The sequence below is a fragment of the Ochotona princeps genome, chromosome 20, assembly GCF_030435755.1.
Source record: "Ochotona princeps isolate mOchPri1 chromosome 20, mOchPri1.hap1, whole genome shotgun sequence".
In the NCBI taxonomy this organism is placed as follows: Eukaryota; Metazoa; Chordata; class Mammalia; order Lagomorpha; family Ochotonidae; genus Ochotona; species Ochotona princeps.
Window position 1 is genome coordinate 18,699,910 of NC_080851.1, and position 17,395 is coordinate 18,717,304.

Here is a 17,395-nt window from a genome sequence, read left to right on the forward strand (position 1 = left end):
GTGTGGCAGCCCATTAGGGTGCCGGTTCACACCCTGCCTGCTCCACTTCCCTTCCGGCTCCCTGACTGTGGCCTGGGGAAGCAGCAAAGAAAGCCCAAGTCGTCGGGAAGTGAACCTGCACAGGGGACAGGAAGACGCTCCTGACTCCTGATGGGCTGGCTCAGCTACGGCTACGGCTACTGCAGGCACTTGGGAAGTGAACCAGATGAAAAGACCATTCTCTGTGTAAATCTGACTTGCAATAAAAATAACTCTTCAAATAAAGTATTGTGGAAAACATATACTAGGGAAAAAAATCCTCAGATATATTTATCTAATAACTTTGAAAATGGCATTTCTAAAATATTTGAGAGACAGACAGAGATTAGTCATCCACATGCGGATTTACTTCCCAAACGTCCCTGGGCAGGGTTGTGCTATGCCAAAGTCAGGAGCTTGGAACTCAATCTAGATGAACCAGTCCAGTGGCAGGGATTTAACAAGCACCTGGACCAGCACCTGCTGCCTCTCAGGGCATGCATTCGTGAGAAGATGGTCGAGAAGCAGAGTTAGGTCTTGCACCACGCCCTCGATATGAGATGAGGGCCTCTTAAGTGATGCACCAAATGCCCACCCTCAAACACTGTCCAAACACTAACACAACTGTACTATCTGGAAACAAGAAAAAAAGATAGTCCTTATAACCAGTGCTATTAGAGTAACTGATAACCAAGTTGTCTGACCATCACAATATACACCAGGAGAAAAAGCAAATAAATCAGTTACCCAAATACTAAAAAAAAAAGATTAATCTGAAAAAAAATACAGATTTCTTTAATAACCCAAAGTGGGCAAGACTTTCCTAACTAAGAAGTAATACCAAACAACAGAAAAATGAAAAACTATTAATTGTTGACTATAGAATCTTTTCATGGCTAAAAATAACACCAACCCCAACAAAACAAAAAAAATTGCCAAAAAAAAAGACTTCTGGTTTGTAGGACACCATGTAAGGAGTTGAACGCCACCATTCCTCTGTTTTCATAGGAAAAAATGTGGAACTGAAAAGCAACAACACCTTCTAGCTCTAGCAAAGAAACCAAGATCAGAAGACAAGCAACTGTTGCCTAAACTTACAGAAACATACTGCCAGAGATAAAGAAGCTAAACTTACTGAAAGAAAAACCTAAATTATAATTGAAAAAGTATTTGACACTTTACAATTAAAAAAAATAAGGGCCTGGCACAAGAGCCTGGCAGCTAAAGTCTTCCCTTGCTAATCCTATCAGCCCTGCTTCCCATACAGCTCCCTGCCTGTGACTGCTTGGGGAGTGGGGAGTGAATCAGTGGACAGAAGATCTTCCTATCTCTCCTCCTACCTATATATATTATTGTCCAATAAAAGTAGATCTTTAAAAGAAATCTTAAAAAAAAAAAGAAAAGAAAAAGTATTTAGAGGCTCACAGTGAGCAAGTTTAAGAGTTAAAAATTCCAGGGGACCCTGTCTTAGAAGCTGATACTTCCACGAGTTTTTACCACCAGATGCCACACCAAATTACAAATTATACTAGTGAAGTTCAAAGACAGAAGAAACTGTTAACAAGAGCTCTTGGGAAAGGCAAAAATAGGAGACAAGTTAAACCACAGAGTGGAGAAAAAATACCTCTACAAACATATGATAATGGTATCCAGAGGCCACTGCTGAGGCATAGTGGCCACCCGCACTGCCAGCATCCCATATCATGCCCAGTGCGAGTCCCAGCTGCTCCAATTTCCCATCCAGGTCGCTGCTATTTCAGTTGGGAAAGCAGTGGAAGATTCTTGGGCCCCTGCTACCCACCTGGAAGGCCCAAATGGAATTGCAGGTTCTTGGCTTCAGTCTGGCCCACTAGATTTTGCACCACTTGAAGATTAAACCAGAAATTAAGAAAAAAAAAAAAAAAAAAAGACTGAACCAGAAGATGAAAAATACGTCTCAACCCCTCCATCCTCCTCTGCCTTTCAAATAAATACATATATATACACATACATAAATATATAATAAAAAAAACCCCAAATCTTTAAAATGGAAGTTAGAAGGTGATACTAAGAAATTCTGAAACATAAGACAATCACAGCAACCAATCTATTAAACTATTGATTTCCTTCCAGTAGCATGCTTCCGCTAATGCAGGGGAAGGGCACTGCTTTAAGCCAAGGAACTTGAATCAGGTCTGAGGTCGCTAATGATTTAGAACAAAAGCATAACAGAAATTAAATCTTCAAAGGTTATTTTAACAGAAGCTGCTTTTTACCCTCAGAGGTGAGGTACTGCTGTTCTTAACACAGGAGAAAGCTGAAACAGTTCCTGCACAGTACAGACACGAGGGATAATCCTGATGCTTTTATGAGTTCTAGTTTCTACAGGATGCGCACAAAGTTCATGAAGATGTGCATTATGAAAAAACTACAGATTTATGTTTTTTGCACCAAAATAAATTGACCTCTTAGTTTCCTAATTTCCTAATTTTCTTAAGTTGGTTAAGGAAGATTCAGTGTAAAATAAGGAGTGAGAGACAATGAAAGACAGTCAGATAGGAGCAGCAAGTAAGGCCGAAGCAATCGTCCCCATTACTGCACGTAAGTAGCAATCTAACCCTGGCTTACTCTGGCAACAAAATACGCCCCCCCCCCAAAAAAAAATCTGTTAGCAAAAGTGGTTTTAAAACCAAGAGGAATCAAGTATTTAATTTTACTGATCTCTTCTAAAATTTATACAAGAGAAAAGGTAAACTACACCATGAAAACAACCAATAATTTACTGGTATGCTGATTTAAAGGAGATGGAAGTAAAAATTTCACTTCTTACTGATTTCTTTTCTTTTTTTTAAGATTTATTTTATTTTTACTGGAAAGTCAGATATACAGAGAGGAGAAGAGACAGAAAGGTCTTCCGTCTGATGATACACTCCCCAAGTGAACGCAAAGGCCGGTGCTATGCCAATCTGAAGCCAGGATCCAGGAACTTCTTCTGGGTCGCCCACAGAGTCCCAAGGCTTTGGGCCGTCCTCAACTGCTTTCCTAGGCTACAAGCAGGGAGCTGGATGGGAAGAGGAGCTGCTGGGATTAGAACCAGTGTCCATTTGGGATCCCAGCGTGTTCAAGACGAGGACTTTAGCCGCTAGGCCACACCACCAGGCCCTTCCTCACTGATTCTAAAAGTGTTTCACACATAATCAAACCACTAAGTAAAAGCAAATCATAGAAGTATGTTTCAAATGTTTTAATTAATACAATCCTACTGGGGGAAATCCCCATATCAAGAAAAGAATATGGAAGAAAGACTGATTTTAATTATCTACTCTAGAAATGATCTGCATTAACCTGGGTATCATTTTTTTTAGAACAACTAACACATCAGTTGGGGCAGGCGCAATGGTTTGACGAGCTAATTCTCCATCTTTAAGCTCAAGTGGTGGCATCCAATATGGATGCTTGTTGGTATCTCAGTTGCTCCACCTCAGATCCAGCTCCCTGCTTGTGGCTTGGGAAAGTACATGCAGACAGCCCAAGTCCTTGATCCCCTGGGGTCCCTACGCGACTAATGGTTGATTTGCTTATTGCCTGATTACAATTTAAAACCAAGTGTGAGGTAACACACTTTATTATTCTGTATTAAGATGTTTTTGGCTATTCTGGCTCTCTTAAATTTCCATATAAGGGGCCAGTGCAGCAAATTAAGACTACCTGCTCCACAGGCATCCCATATGGGCACCAATTCAAATCCTATCTGCTCTATTTCCAATTCAGCTCCCTGCTAATGGTCTGGGAAAGCAGTAAAGGATGGCCCACCCACATCCTTGGGACCTTGCACCCACATGGGAGACCCTGGCTTCTGGTTTTGGATCAGCTCAGTTCTGGCTATTGTGGCCATTTGGGGAGACAATCAGCAGATAGAAGATCCTTCTGTCTGTCCTTCTCTCTATAAATCTTCTTTTTTTAAAAAAAAAGATTCACATATTTTTATTGGGAAGCCAGATATACAGAGAAGAGAGACAGAAAGGAAGATCCTCTGCCCAGTGACTCACTCCCCAAGCAACCGCAACGGCTAGAGCTGAGCCGATCTTGAGCCTCTTTCTGGGCTCACATGCGGGCGCAGGGTCCCAAGGCATTGGACCTTCCTCCACTGCCCTCCCAGGTCACAAGCAGGAAGCTGGACAGGAAGTGAGGCCGCCTGGATCAGAGTGGGTGGCCACATGGTATCCAGGCACATGCAAGTTAAGGACTCCAGGCACTAGGCTACTGAGCTGGGCCCTATATAAATCTTTTCTGATAAAAAATAATTACTTAAAAGGAAAATAAAAGAAAAAAATACATCCAGCAAATGCTGAAAGTGGGCACAAGAACTAGAGGTAATAAATGTAGATTCTCAAGCTACAATTTTACATTTGCAATATATGTATATACGTGTGTGTGTATATATATACATGCTTAAGAATGTATAAATTGAATCATTTTAAGAATTTTATTATTAGGAGACTTACTTCAAGAAAACAGTGAACACACTTCACTGCTTATGAGTGCCAAGACAAATAAGAGTTATTGACATCCAGGAGCCATATTGAAGCACTGCAGACAAACACTTTGTGTTTGTGCCTTCTCATGTAACAGCTAACCAAAGATTTACTACTACTACTTTTTTTTCTTTAAAGATTTTTATTATTATTGGAAAGCTGGATATGGAGAGGAGGAGAGACAGAGAGGAAGATCTTCCATCCGATGTTTCACTCCCCAAGTGAGCCGCAACGGGCCGGTACTGTACCAATCCAAAGCCGGGACCAGGAACCTCTTCCGGGTCTCCCACGCGGGTGCAGGGCCCCAATGCATTGGGCCGTCCTCGACTGCTTTCCCAGGCCACAAGCAGGGAGCTGGATGGGAAGTGGAGCTGCCGGGATCATAACCGGCACCTATATGGGATCCCGGGGCGTTCAAGGCGAGGACTTTAGCCGCTAGGCCATGCCGCCAGGCCCTACTACTTCTTCTAAGAGTTTTATGGTTTTAGCTCTTATAAATAAATCAAATACAAATAAGTTATTTGCAGACTCTCAAATCTATTACTGATTTATTTGCTTATTGTTTGATCACTTTAGTTTGGCAGTAAGATTTAAGATCAAGTGTGAGGTAACACACTCTGCTCTTCCAGTTTAAGAGGCTTTAGGCTATCCAGGCTCCTAATTTTCCATGAGGGGCTGATGTGAGCAGGTTAAGCCTCCACCTGCAACACAGGCAGCCCATATTGAAACCAATCTGAATCCAGCTGCTCTACTTCCTAAGCCAGTTCTACCTCCTGCCCAGACCCTGGGGAAGCTTCTGGCTCCTGGATTTGGACTGGCACAGCTTCAGCTGTGGCAGCCATCTGGGGAGTGAACCAGCAGACCAAAGATTCATATTCTTTCTCTCTCTCTCTTTCTCTATCATTCTGCCTTTGCAATAAAAATAAATTTAAATCTTTGGAGAAATTTTCTATATGATTTTTAGAATCAGGCTTCTGTTTGTGAAAAGAAGCTAGCAGTGATTCTCACAGGGGCTCTAATGAATACGTAGACAAACACGCCACTTTCACAACAGTAAGACTTTCAATTCATGAATACAGAATGCCTTTCATTTAAGTCATCTTTACTCTTTCCAATGATGTTTTTAGCTTTCAAAGTACAAAATGTAGACATCAATTTATCTCCCTCTCCCTTTTTAAAGATTTTATTTGATGGGCAGTTACAAAAAAGAGCTTACACCCACTCCCCAAAATGGCCACAACAGCCAGAATTAGGCTAATCTAAAGCCAAAGCTAGGAAATTCTTCTGGGTCTTCCAGGTAAGGTACAGGGAAATCCTTGACCGCATTCCCAGGCCATAGGGAGGAAGCTGGATTGAAAGTGGAGCAGCCAGGACAGGAACTGGTGCCCACATAACACGTGGATATCATAGGAGAAAGCTTAGCCTACTAAGCCACAGCACCAGCTAGCTTTGTATTTAAGGATACAATAAATACGGTAAATTGCTTTCTTAATTTTACTTTGGAATACTCAGTGCTTATGTACAAAAAAAATCCCCAATTTTTATATATACCTACTATACTGTCACCCTGTTGAGTACATTACAATACGTTACAATATGTTTTAAATACTGTTACGTTTTAAGCAGATTCTCTAGGGTTATTTCCTGTAGTATATGAATGTGGATACACCACACATACACAGAGAGAGAGGATAGCTTTACTTATTCCTTTTCAATGTGGGTATTTCTTATTTCTTTATTTTCATTGGAAAGGCAGATAGACGGAAAGGAGGAGACAGAGAGGAAGATCTTCCATCTGCTGATTCACTCCCCAAGTGGATGCAAAGGCCAGAGCTAAGTCAATCTGAAACCAGGAGTTTCTTTCTGGGTCTCCCATGCAGGTAACAGGGTTCCAAGGCTTTGGGCCATCCTTCACTACTTCCCCAGGCCACAGGCAGGGAGTTGGATGTGAAGCAGGGACTCCAGAATATGAAGTGGCGCCCATATGGGATCCCAAAGCATGTAAGGTGAGTACTTTAGCTGCTAGGCTACTGTGCCAGGCCCCATGTGGATTTTTTTTTTTTTTTTTTAGTGTAACTGCCCTGGCTAATATCTCCAGTACAATGTTGACCTTAAATGGTAAAAGCAGACATTGTTCTTTTTCACAAAGGCCATTTATCAGGTTAAGGCAATTCTCATTTATTCCTGGGATTCTTGAGTTTATTAGTTTGCACTGGAAATAAAAACTAAAACCTTCTTCCTGAAAAACTTGGTAATATATGAATAAATTTCAGAATTCAAATTCTAGTAACTGGATTTCTAATTTCAACAAATTATAAAATCAGTCAATGAATTCTATGCCCAACAGCCTTCAAAACAGAACAAAGTCCAGTCACCACATGTATGTTACTAGATTTACCAGTTAGCAGGGGTAATGAGGTATCTGCTCACTATGTAAGATTTTATTCTCACCATTTCATTTCTATCCAGTGCAATTAATTCAGAATTGATTAGGAAGATATCACTTAGCAAATAGTTTCTTCTTTAGTTAAAAGCATATAAATAGTGTAGGTACCTTCTATAATCTCCAAGCATATATGTTCCAAACAAGAAACTATATGAAATACCTGGACAACACTAAATAAGCACTCATGGAAGAATAAAGTGATTCATCCAAAAGACACGCTTTATTCTTTTAAAAAGCAAAGCATAATGTAAGCCGTCTTGAAAGAAGTAGAATCGCCATTTGGTAATAATAACTGTATATGAATCTGATGAAAAAAAGAGAAAGAAGAATATAGAAAAATAGTGGCAATATCCAGGTAATTTAAGTTGAAATATAATGAGTGCACTTAAGAAACAGAACTTCTATTTCATGTTAATTCATTGAAGTTTGAAAAGTCCCATTTTTCTGCGAGCGAGTCCTGTATTGGCCAGTCCTGATCTAGAAACGAGGGCAACAACCAACCACTGCATGAAAGAAGGATCAGATCAACGCAGCTTTCTTCTTTAACGTCAGGAATTAGCAGCTCTTTACTGTGAGAGTATAGGCTTATATTTTTAAGAAAATGAGACAAGCCTTAGCAATTATGAAGCAAGGCATTCTCTGGGAATATGTCAATCTTGCAATGCCCCCTAGAAACAAGTTACACTGTCTGCCAATCAGCATACCCTCCTCTCTACACAACCAAACTGCATAAGCCTAATACATCACCTACAAAAGAGAAACATCCCACCTCTGAACTGCACTGTTGCACAAGATTTAATGGTAACCCGCTAGATACTGCACACTTCAAAATAAGAGAACAAAATTCAGACCTTGCCTTCAGAAATTCATTAGAAATAAGATATGCAAACTTAACAGCACGTAGAAAAAGAGAAAAACAAAATAGAATTACAACGCTATGTGTACTTGTGGTGTAAGGACAGCGCAACACCTAATAGACCAGCAGGAAGTCAGAGACCACAGATGCCTGGAATACATTTCTCTGACATACTGTTATAAGCACTTAAATGAAATACCACTGTCTTTATTTTTTTGAAAACTTCAAATTAAAAGAGAATTCAAATTTCCTCATTAAACATAAATACTGAAAGTATTATAACTAAATTTGTGCAGAACAATCGTGAGCTTTTCGATTCTTTAGGATACATCTTAATTTTCATAGCAAAATACTTTGTTCCATCAATATTTCAATATTCAGCATTTTAATCTGAATATGAAAACATCTATAATTTTAGACTTAATGATCGAGTTATTCTTTTATATTGAACTTCACCGCAAAAATAAACCTTAACCCAGAAAACCATAAACTGATCAAAAAACTTTGATTAGTTAACCATATTGCTGCATTGAATCAGAAAGTATTCTTAAGTATGTAACACTCAGTAGAAGGAAGAAAATGAGAAAGCAAAGTTTCTGCTGCAAAAATCAAAAGCCATTCCACACAGTGACATATGAGCATAAGAAATAATATTATCACAAGTAACTCCATTATATTCTCCTTCCAGAAATTAAGTAAATTTTGAAAAAACAGAAAATGTTTTCCTTGAAACAAAGTTTGCTAACAATAAGAAATTGTGATCCATACAAAAAGGTTCAAAATCCTTACAGACCCAGCATGCCCGTTCTTTTTCCTGCTTAAGAAAAAACTTACCATCTCTAAGTATCTGCATGAAAATACACCTGTTTAATCATTATCACTTCATCTATAAGAAAAACGATTTTTAAGGTGAGAAAATATTTTGAATTTTTCATCATAAATTTTATTTTTAAATGGATTCAAATCTTCAAAAAATACTTTTACATTATGCCTTATATATGCTTGTGTTGTAATAATGCAAACATTCATTTTTTTAAGATTTATTTATTTTTATTACAAAGTCAGATATAGAGAGAGGAGGAGAGACAGAGAGGAAGATCTTCCATCCGATGAATCACTCCCCAACTGAGTTGCAACGGCCGGTGCTGTGCCAATCCGAAGCCGGGAACCTGGAACCTCTTCCGGGTCTCCCACACAGGTGCAGGGTCCCAAACTCTTGGGCCATCCTTGACTGCCTTCCTAGGCCACAAGCAGGGAACTGGATGGGAAGTGGAGCTGCCGGGATTAGAACCGGCGCCCATATAGGATCCCGGTGCCTTCAAGGTAAGGGCTTTAGCCACTAGGCCATGCCACCGGGCCCCAAACATTCATTTTTTATGTTATTTTTATTTGACTTTTGTATTGCTTATTATAATTTCATATGTAAAGCATGAGCACATAGTTTCATTCACATTTTATAACCTCTAATACACTTCTATTAGACAAGCCCATATTAAGCCAACATGCCCCAAATGTTCTTCTGTCTAATTCAGCAATCACTATTACCAACTCACATAACTAGTATGGCAAGGATCAGAAAAGAATTCCAAATCTAGCTCTCTTTTCGCTAAAATCTGTAAGACTTCATTATGGTTCACAATAACATTACAAGATTGATTTCCAAGATTATATGCTAAAATATTTTATTCAACCACATTTAACTAACACATGGTACCTAAATATAACTTCTCATACAGAAAAACACATTCTTGGAGGTGGATGTTGTGGCATAGTGGGTTAAACTGCCAACTTAAGGGCTCACATCCTGTATGTACCCGGGTTACAGAATTCCAGCTGTTCTAGGTCTCTGCTAACGCACCTGGGTAAGTTAGGGAAGACGGCCCAAACCCTTGGGCCCCTGCACCCACACAGGAGACCCAGAGCAGCTCTGGGCTTCTTTCAGCCTGGGCCAATCCCAGCTCCTGAGAAAGATGTCTGTCTGTTTGTCTGTCTGTCAGACTATCCTCTCTCTCTCCAGCTCTTTCTTTCAAATAAATAAATGCGTCTTTTAAAAAAAAAGAAAAAGAAAACATACATTCTTATTTATCAAGACTTATACAATTATAAGCAGAATTATTCAAGACAGGAAGAATAGGCATAAATAACATGAAAATCTATGATGTGCGAAACACTAATTTTATACACTGTGAAGGAATTAAAACAGAAACACCTCAGAGAATTTATAGTTAAGAGGCAGGCAGGCAGTATTTCCAACAGTGTGTGCACATGTGTACGTCAGAGTGCACATTCAGAGTGTGTGTGTGTGTGTGGTGTGTGAGATTCAAGCCCAGGGAATACCTTCAGAGCATGAAAGTGTACTGGCCTATTGAGTACCCCAAAGACCAATGTGACTGGAGCGTACAAGCAACAAAAATGATATAAATAAACAAAATGTAGATTAATCATGCTCTAATGCTACCAAAACTAAAAATCACTAAAAAGTGAATACTGTATTTCTAGCAAATGTTGTGTTTGCTACACTGGTATACACAATTTATTTAGATGACTCAAAAACCACCGAAGCAATTCTTCAATCACATTAAATTTAGGAAGAATTTAAACTTCAAACAATAGCTTCATGTACCCATTAATTACTCAAGCAGTCAAGAATCTACAGCAGTGTCTGAACATCAACCACCACCATCCTGGGTATACACAGCTCATTATCTGAATATGCACACATACCTTTGTCTTTCTTAAAATCCAAAGCATCTTCTTTATCAGTCACTATTTCCTTCATATTAATAATACTCTGGTGGGTAAGCTGTCGGAGAATTTTAATTTCTCGAATTGCTGTAATCGGAAAGCCTTCTTTCTCATTATCCAGACGTACTTTTTTCAAGGCTACCATTTCTCCTATTAGAAAATCAAATAAAACCAAGTTAGCAGACCACTTTTTTTAAAGACTATTTTATTGAAGTCCATAATTTCCGTTTCTATCTCTTGAAATTACAACCCACAAAATACTTCAGTTTCCAGCATACAAATTATACTATCTCCTGGCTTTGGATTCGTTCAGCTCCGGCCTTTGCAGCCATATGGGGAGTGAACCAGAAGATGGAAGCTCTTTCTCTCTGTCTCTTTCTCTCTCTAAATCTGACCAGCCTTTCCAATAAACAATAAATCTTCAAAAAAATAAATAAATAAAGGTTAACGAGGTACGTCAATATATTTTGTTCTATGCTCTATGTTGACATAGCATGTAGGAAAAAACTGCTACAAAGTGGGCATATTACACTTGTCATTTCTTTTTTGAATGAAGGCAAAAAAGATAAATGTATCCAATACACACACATGTACATAAAATCTCTAAACATGTAAAAACTTATACTCAAAAGCATATTACTGGGCCCGGCGGCATGGCCTAGCAGCTAAAGTCCTCGCCTTGAAAGCCCCGGGATCCCATATGGGCGCCGGTTCTAATCCCAGCAGCTCCACTTCCCATCCAGCTCCCTGCTTGTGGCCTGGGAAAGCAGTTGAGGACGGCCCAATGCACTGGGACACTGCACCCGCGTGGGAGACCCAGAAGAGGTTCCAGGTTCCCGGCTTCAGATCGGCGCGCACATCGGCCCGTTGCGGCTCATTTGGGGAGTGAATCATCGGACGGAAGATCTTCCTCTCTGTCTCTCCTCCTCTGTGTATATCTGGCTGTAATAAAATGAATAAATCTTTAAAAAAGAAAAAAAAGCATATTACTTAGAAGTTGCCCTGTTTTCTAACAGCTAACTGAAATTCAAAACCTATGAGTTCTTCCTCCACTGCACGAAACTTTCACACAATTTAAGTATGAGCAAGCTTTGTCTCTGATAAAATCTATATAATAAAATGCCCACATATACACAAATCCTATAAGAAAAAAAAAAAAATCACTGTAACATTTTGTTCACTTTTTTGAAGGAAAAGAATTCTGTCCTTACAAATTTTCTAAAAGTCTTTCCTTTGAAAAAATAAAAATTTCTACATATTATTACGGAAGTATCCCTGGAATGCGCAAAAATTCTTTTTGCTTCATTAAAACATTTTTAAAGCCATAATCTTTCTTATGATACACCATAATAAATTATTACTCTATTCTTAACTGTCTTTAGTACTTTCTAATCATAAAGTCATCTCATACTAACTAGCTTCAAACATTTGTGCCATTTTAATCTGTTGGTTTATTTTAACAAGAAACTATGAGAAAAATTTAAGTACTGGCTCTATGTCTTATTTAGTAATACAAAGGCTTCTGTATATAGCTTCTGACCCATCTACCTTTTCTACTTCCTCAATGACTTTTAAAATTTCCTCCCAAGCTCCGGATAATGTTCTGAAAAATTAAGCTGCTAAAATCTTGCTTCTAAAGACAATTTCTATGAAGAATTCAACCAAAACAAAAAAATTTACTACAAAGATTAATTCAAAGTAACAGACTTTTCTCCTTGATTACTAAATAGTCACCAGAGAAGTGGGAGTGGGAAGAACCTCTACATTCCACAATATAGCACATCACAAACATAAAAAGAACACTGTTGAAAATACGTATATATCAAATCCATTTACCTGTACACAAGAGCATATACAATGTTTATAACATACAAAAAAGCAAAATAAACTTGAACTGAATCTTTTTACACCCCCAAATCTGAGTATTAAAAGAAAAGCATAATAAATCAGCGCATGTCAAGTCCAAAGATCCCCAGAACTTTGCGTTCTTACCAGTGTCTTTATCCCTGGCCTTGTAAACTTGTCCGTAAGTACCTTCTCCAATAATTCCGATGATATCAAATTTATCCACGCAGCGTTTTCCCCAGTCAATATCTTTTTCTTTGATTTCACCATATCGAGGCCCACATATTCTATCAAATATAGTTCTGAAGTTTTTATATACAATCAAGCAAACTGATAAACTGTTTAATAGCTCAATATCCACCCTCCACCCAATCTTGTATCATTTACCTTTCCCCTAGTCTTATAAATTTGTGACCATGTATCCATGGCAAGCAAAAGTGATACGGAATTTTAAATCATAAAGTCACAATGTTATTTCCACATAATGACTCTTCTTCCACAGACTAGTACTTAGAGAAGAATCATTGAACTTGAGCTGTTTTCAGAAACAAAACATAATTTTCTAGTGCATGGATGAAACCAACACTAGTAGAAACATTCACATTTCTGCAACAACCTATGTAAAGTTTTATTTAAGAAAATATTCTGTAATAAACATTCGCAAAAATCTAATTATCAAGCTTATTCACAAATTTACACTTTTGGATGGATGCAGTATTTTAACAAACACACACCAAAAATGTCTCATTTTGAGAGTATAAAAGGTAAAATCAATTCCGGGGAACCTACAAAAACAAAAATTTCTTCCTTCAAAATGATATATACTTTGGTTGCAGTTTATCATAGAAATTCCAAAGAATAGTATCACAGCATACTCAAGGAGGCTCTATGTTTAAAGTTTCATAGTTTTCTGCTCAGTACTAGAACATGACCTCTTAGACTTATTTTAGGCATTATCAGCTATTGAATAGCATCTAAAAACAGAACTAACTCAGTTTTACTTACACTTCCCCTTCACTAAGTAGAAGTAAAAGAAGGCAACACTGTGTTTCCCTCATAATGATGAACAAGATTTGAGGGAAAGAATTCTCGAGGTCTTACCCTTACCTGAAAAGATTTCAAACCTCTTCCACTTCATATCTTATAAAGAATGCTTTTAGAGGGAAAACGAAGCTAAGCATAGCAGCTTGCCTATTACTAATTGGGGCACACTGAATGCTGATCGTATCTTGTCATTCTCCGTGTGTCTGAACTACTCAGCAATCTTAGTTACATACATAGTCTTTAATACACACAGTACACAAGAAATCAAACTGTGAGAGAACATGGAATCAGGTTTTATTAGTCATAGTAAATAGGGATGCAAGAAATTATGAAAATTTTTTCAGAATTCTGAATTTATTTATATACTTAAAACTCAAAGAACAAAGAAATATATGATGATCCAAAATCATTTTTGGTGAACCTAAGAGCAGGTAGAAAGCAAGCACATACTTAGGTCTCCTTTTACTATGTGACTGTGTGGCTGTCTTCTTTTCTTCCGGACTCTTTGAGAGGTCATCTCCTCCTGGGAGCTCAGGAGGCAATGGTAAGTCAGCAAGTAGACATCGAAGTTTCTTTTCTACTTCTTTTTTAACAGCTTTTACTGAAATATTTCCTCGTAAGCTAAAAAACAAATGATTTGCATAAATAAAACATAAAATCAACAATCAATAAAATGTATCCATGTCTTACACCTGAGATAGTATGTAATAGCTGTTCATAGAAAACTATGTTGATAGGAAACTATGCTATTTCATTGAGGACACTAATGAAAGCTGTTTCCTCACTTTCCGTCTATAATAGCAAACTATATTCAACTGCAAAACATAAAATGTAAAAATAAATGTGGAACTAAATAGTTTTCCTAGAGACCTGTATAGTATGAATTCTAAAAACAGCATAGTGTCATTAACTGTAACATTAAGAGGAAAACAGACATAAGCTCTAAAGACTTGTATCATTATTTTTCCATAAAACTAAAATGTCCTAAAAATAATTTCTTTTATGATTGCATAAAATTTGGGTCCAGCACAACAGCTCAGTGGCTAAATCCTAGCTTTGCATGCGCTGGATCCCATATGGGCACCGGTTTATATTCCGATTGCTCTACTTCCCATCCAGCACCCTGCTTGTAGTCTGGGAAAGCAGTAGAGGATGGCCAAAATCCATGGGCCCCCGCACCCACGCGGGAGACTCAGAAGCTCCTGGTTCTTGGCTCCAGATTGGCTCATCTCTGCCTGCTGCAGCCACTTGGTCATCCAGAGAGATCTTTTCCTTTGTCACTCCTTCTCTATGTAAATCTGTCTTTGCAATAAGAACAAAATAAATCTTCCCAAACAAATTATAGAAAATCAAACATAAAACTGTAAAATTTGAAAATCAACTTTATAAGACCATGCTTTGCAAAAAAAAATAGTTTTAGAAAGTTAGTTCAATATTTTGAGACCAAATAAATAAAAAACATACACTATTTACCTTGCCTACTTAAATAACCATAAACAAATATTTCAGCATCACCCCTTTTCAGAGTCAATTTTTCTAACAAACATGATTCTTCTAATTGTTTTAAAACTCCAGCTTACTAAATTATAAGTGAAATTTCAATTTCATTCTGTACTTCTACAATTTTAATTTTTAAAGTATATCTGAACGTGTAATTGATTAGATTTCTTAGATGCATCATTTACTAGTAAATGTAATAAAACAAAACAGTAATAAAATGTTACAATAGAATTTGAAATGTGTATTTTTACAGTTGAATGGAACGAAAAAGTATTTATCTGCCAAAGCTCAAAATTGCTGAAGAGGTTGTTAATGTAATTCAGTTACCACTTTCATTCATGCTAAGCAAATGGGTTCTTTAATATCATCTAATAAAAGCCATCAATAATCATAGCCAAATCGTTCCTTTCTTGAACAATTCTGTGCTACTTTTAAGAACGTTCTTTAGCAGAAAACATGTGCAAAAAGAACTGGTTCACAGTCGTCCTAGTCTGTTCTCAATTTTATTGTCTTTCCATTTAAGAAGAATGACTGTGACTTCCACATGCTAAGTATAGTGTAAGACATTTAGAGATTTGGCAACATCAACAGGAACAATAGATTAAATTACTTTCAGAAACAAGCATATAGATTCAGAAGATAGGTGACAGGCAAACAGTAGGAAAAAGTACTAAGTAGGGCCTCAACAGGTTAATCTTTTGAGTTTAAGCACTGGGATCCCTTGTGGATGTCAGTTTGTGTCCCGGCAGCTCCATTTCCCATCCAGTTCCCTGTTTGTGGCCTGCAAAAGCATTGTGGATAGCCCAAAGCCTTGGGAACCCTTCATCTGTATAGAAGACCCAGAAGAGGCTCCTAGCTCCTAGTTTTGAATCAGCTCAACTCCAGCCACTGCAGCCACTTGGGGAGTAAACCAGCAGATGGAAGATATTTCTCTCGTCTTTCCTCTTTGCAAATCTGTCTTTCAAATAAAAATAAATACATCTTAACAAAAAAAATATATATATACTATATAAACATATTTCCAGAGAAATACAATCAAATGGGAGCTAAATCAAGTTTGAAATATACAAAAAGTTTCTTTCTGGAAAAGATGCCACTGGAACACTATCTGAAAATGGTATCTGTTCAGAATGACTTAATTTAGAAAACTTCAGCCTCTAGCTTGTAAAAATTAAAGGTTATTTATAGTGAAGTATCAATTATGAAATATTACTTTCTAAGAATAACAACACAAAATTTAAAAGATTTGTACTCTGTACTTACAACAAATAAATGGAAGATTTAAAAAAACAAAAAAAAAAAAAAAAAAAAACATTAGACCAGAACAAATAGAAAATATCTGTAGGAAAATTGTACTATGTGGTACTATCTGTCCCCAAATTACTCTTTTACATTTGATACAGTCCCAAACACGTACTAAGCAAGAGTTTGGTAAATGCAACTTGACAGGCTGTTTATAAACATCTAATAGAGCCAAAGGAACCACAAACACATTTCTAAAATGAATAATTAAGACATATTTGCTCTGTCAGATGGTCACCCCTTTTAAAGGCACCCCAAAGTCTGGTTGAAATCTATTCAATGTTTTGACAATGTTTTGTCAAAGCCTACAAATTAACAGTCAATATTTTAAAATCAAAATACTTGCATAAATATCCAGATTCCAGGATTCTGTCTTAAAATACCAACAGTGTACACAGAATCCTGTAGGGCAACACTGAAGTTGAGGCTCAACAACAGGGCTGTTGACTAATGACTAATTTTCCTCTGTATTTCACTTTCACCTTACCTGTCTCTTGTAAAGAAATTGGAGTTTGACAGCTAATATAGCTAGTACTAAGGGTACTAAAATATTAACATACTAGAAAAAAAAAACAAGCCAATACAAAGTACAGAAACAAAGATAAAAATGGATAATTCAATTTATGATTCTGGGAACAACACTAGGTAAGACAAGACTGGGAAATCTGACCACTTCTCAGAACAAAGGCTGTAGGAAAACCTTTTGAGTTCACCATTTGTTTACAAACCTGGAAGTTTTCAAAGAAAAAGAAAGATTTCATTGCATAATAAAGGAAAACATCTACATAAATGGAAACAAAACAAAGATCAAAAGAACAACATGCTCTAAGAGGCAAAGGTTAAGAACTGTAAGTATACCTAAAAATCATTTAGAACAAGGGAAACAATCTTAAGAAATCTCAGCATTGGATATGAACAAACAGTACACCGGAAAGATACCACACACCATCACCAATCACAACATATGTAAAATCAAAGAAGCTACATATTGTAAAAATGACCAAAAATTCAGGATTAACAGTACCTAGTAATGTTAAAACAATTTCACACATTTCAGCACATAAACTGGTATATGGCCTTACTAAGATATAATCTGCCATTTTTATCAAATTACTAAATAATATA

General features: G+C 37.3%; 1 protein-coding gene across 2 annotated transcripts in view; it reads right to left on the reverse strand.

Annotated features, from left to right (window-relative positions):
* CDK13 (cyclin dependent kinase 13) overlaps positions 1 to 17,395 on the reverse strand; it is an 89,875-nt gene that overhangs the window by 37,995 nt on the left and 34,485 nt on the right. For both annotated transcript variants that reach the window (XM_036493718.2, XM_036493717.2), the window contains exons 3-5: positions 13,919 to 14,089; positions 12,572 to 12,711; positions 10,559 to 10,729 (exon numbers count right to left, since the gene is read on the reverse strand). In XM_036493718.2, coding sequence (XP_036349611.2) covers positions 10,559 to 10,729; positions 12,572 to 12,711; positions 13,919 to 14,089 — 482 coding nt within the window. The remainder of the gene's footprint in view (positions 1 to 10,558; positions 10,730 to 12,571; positions 12,712 to 13,918; positions 14,090 to 17,395) is intronic.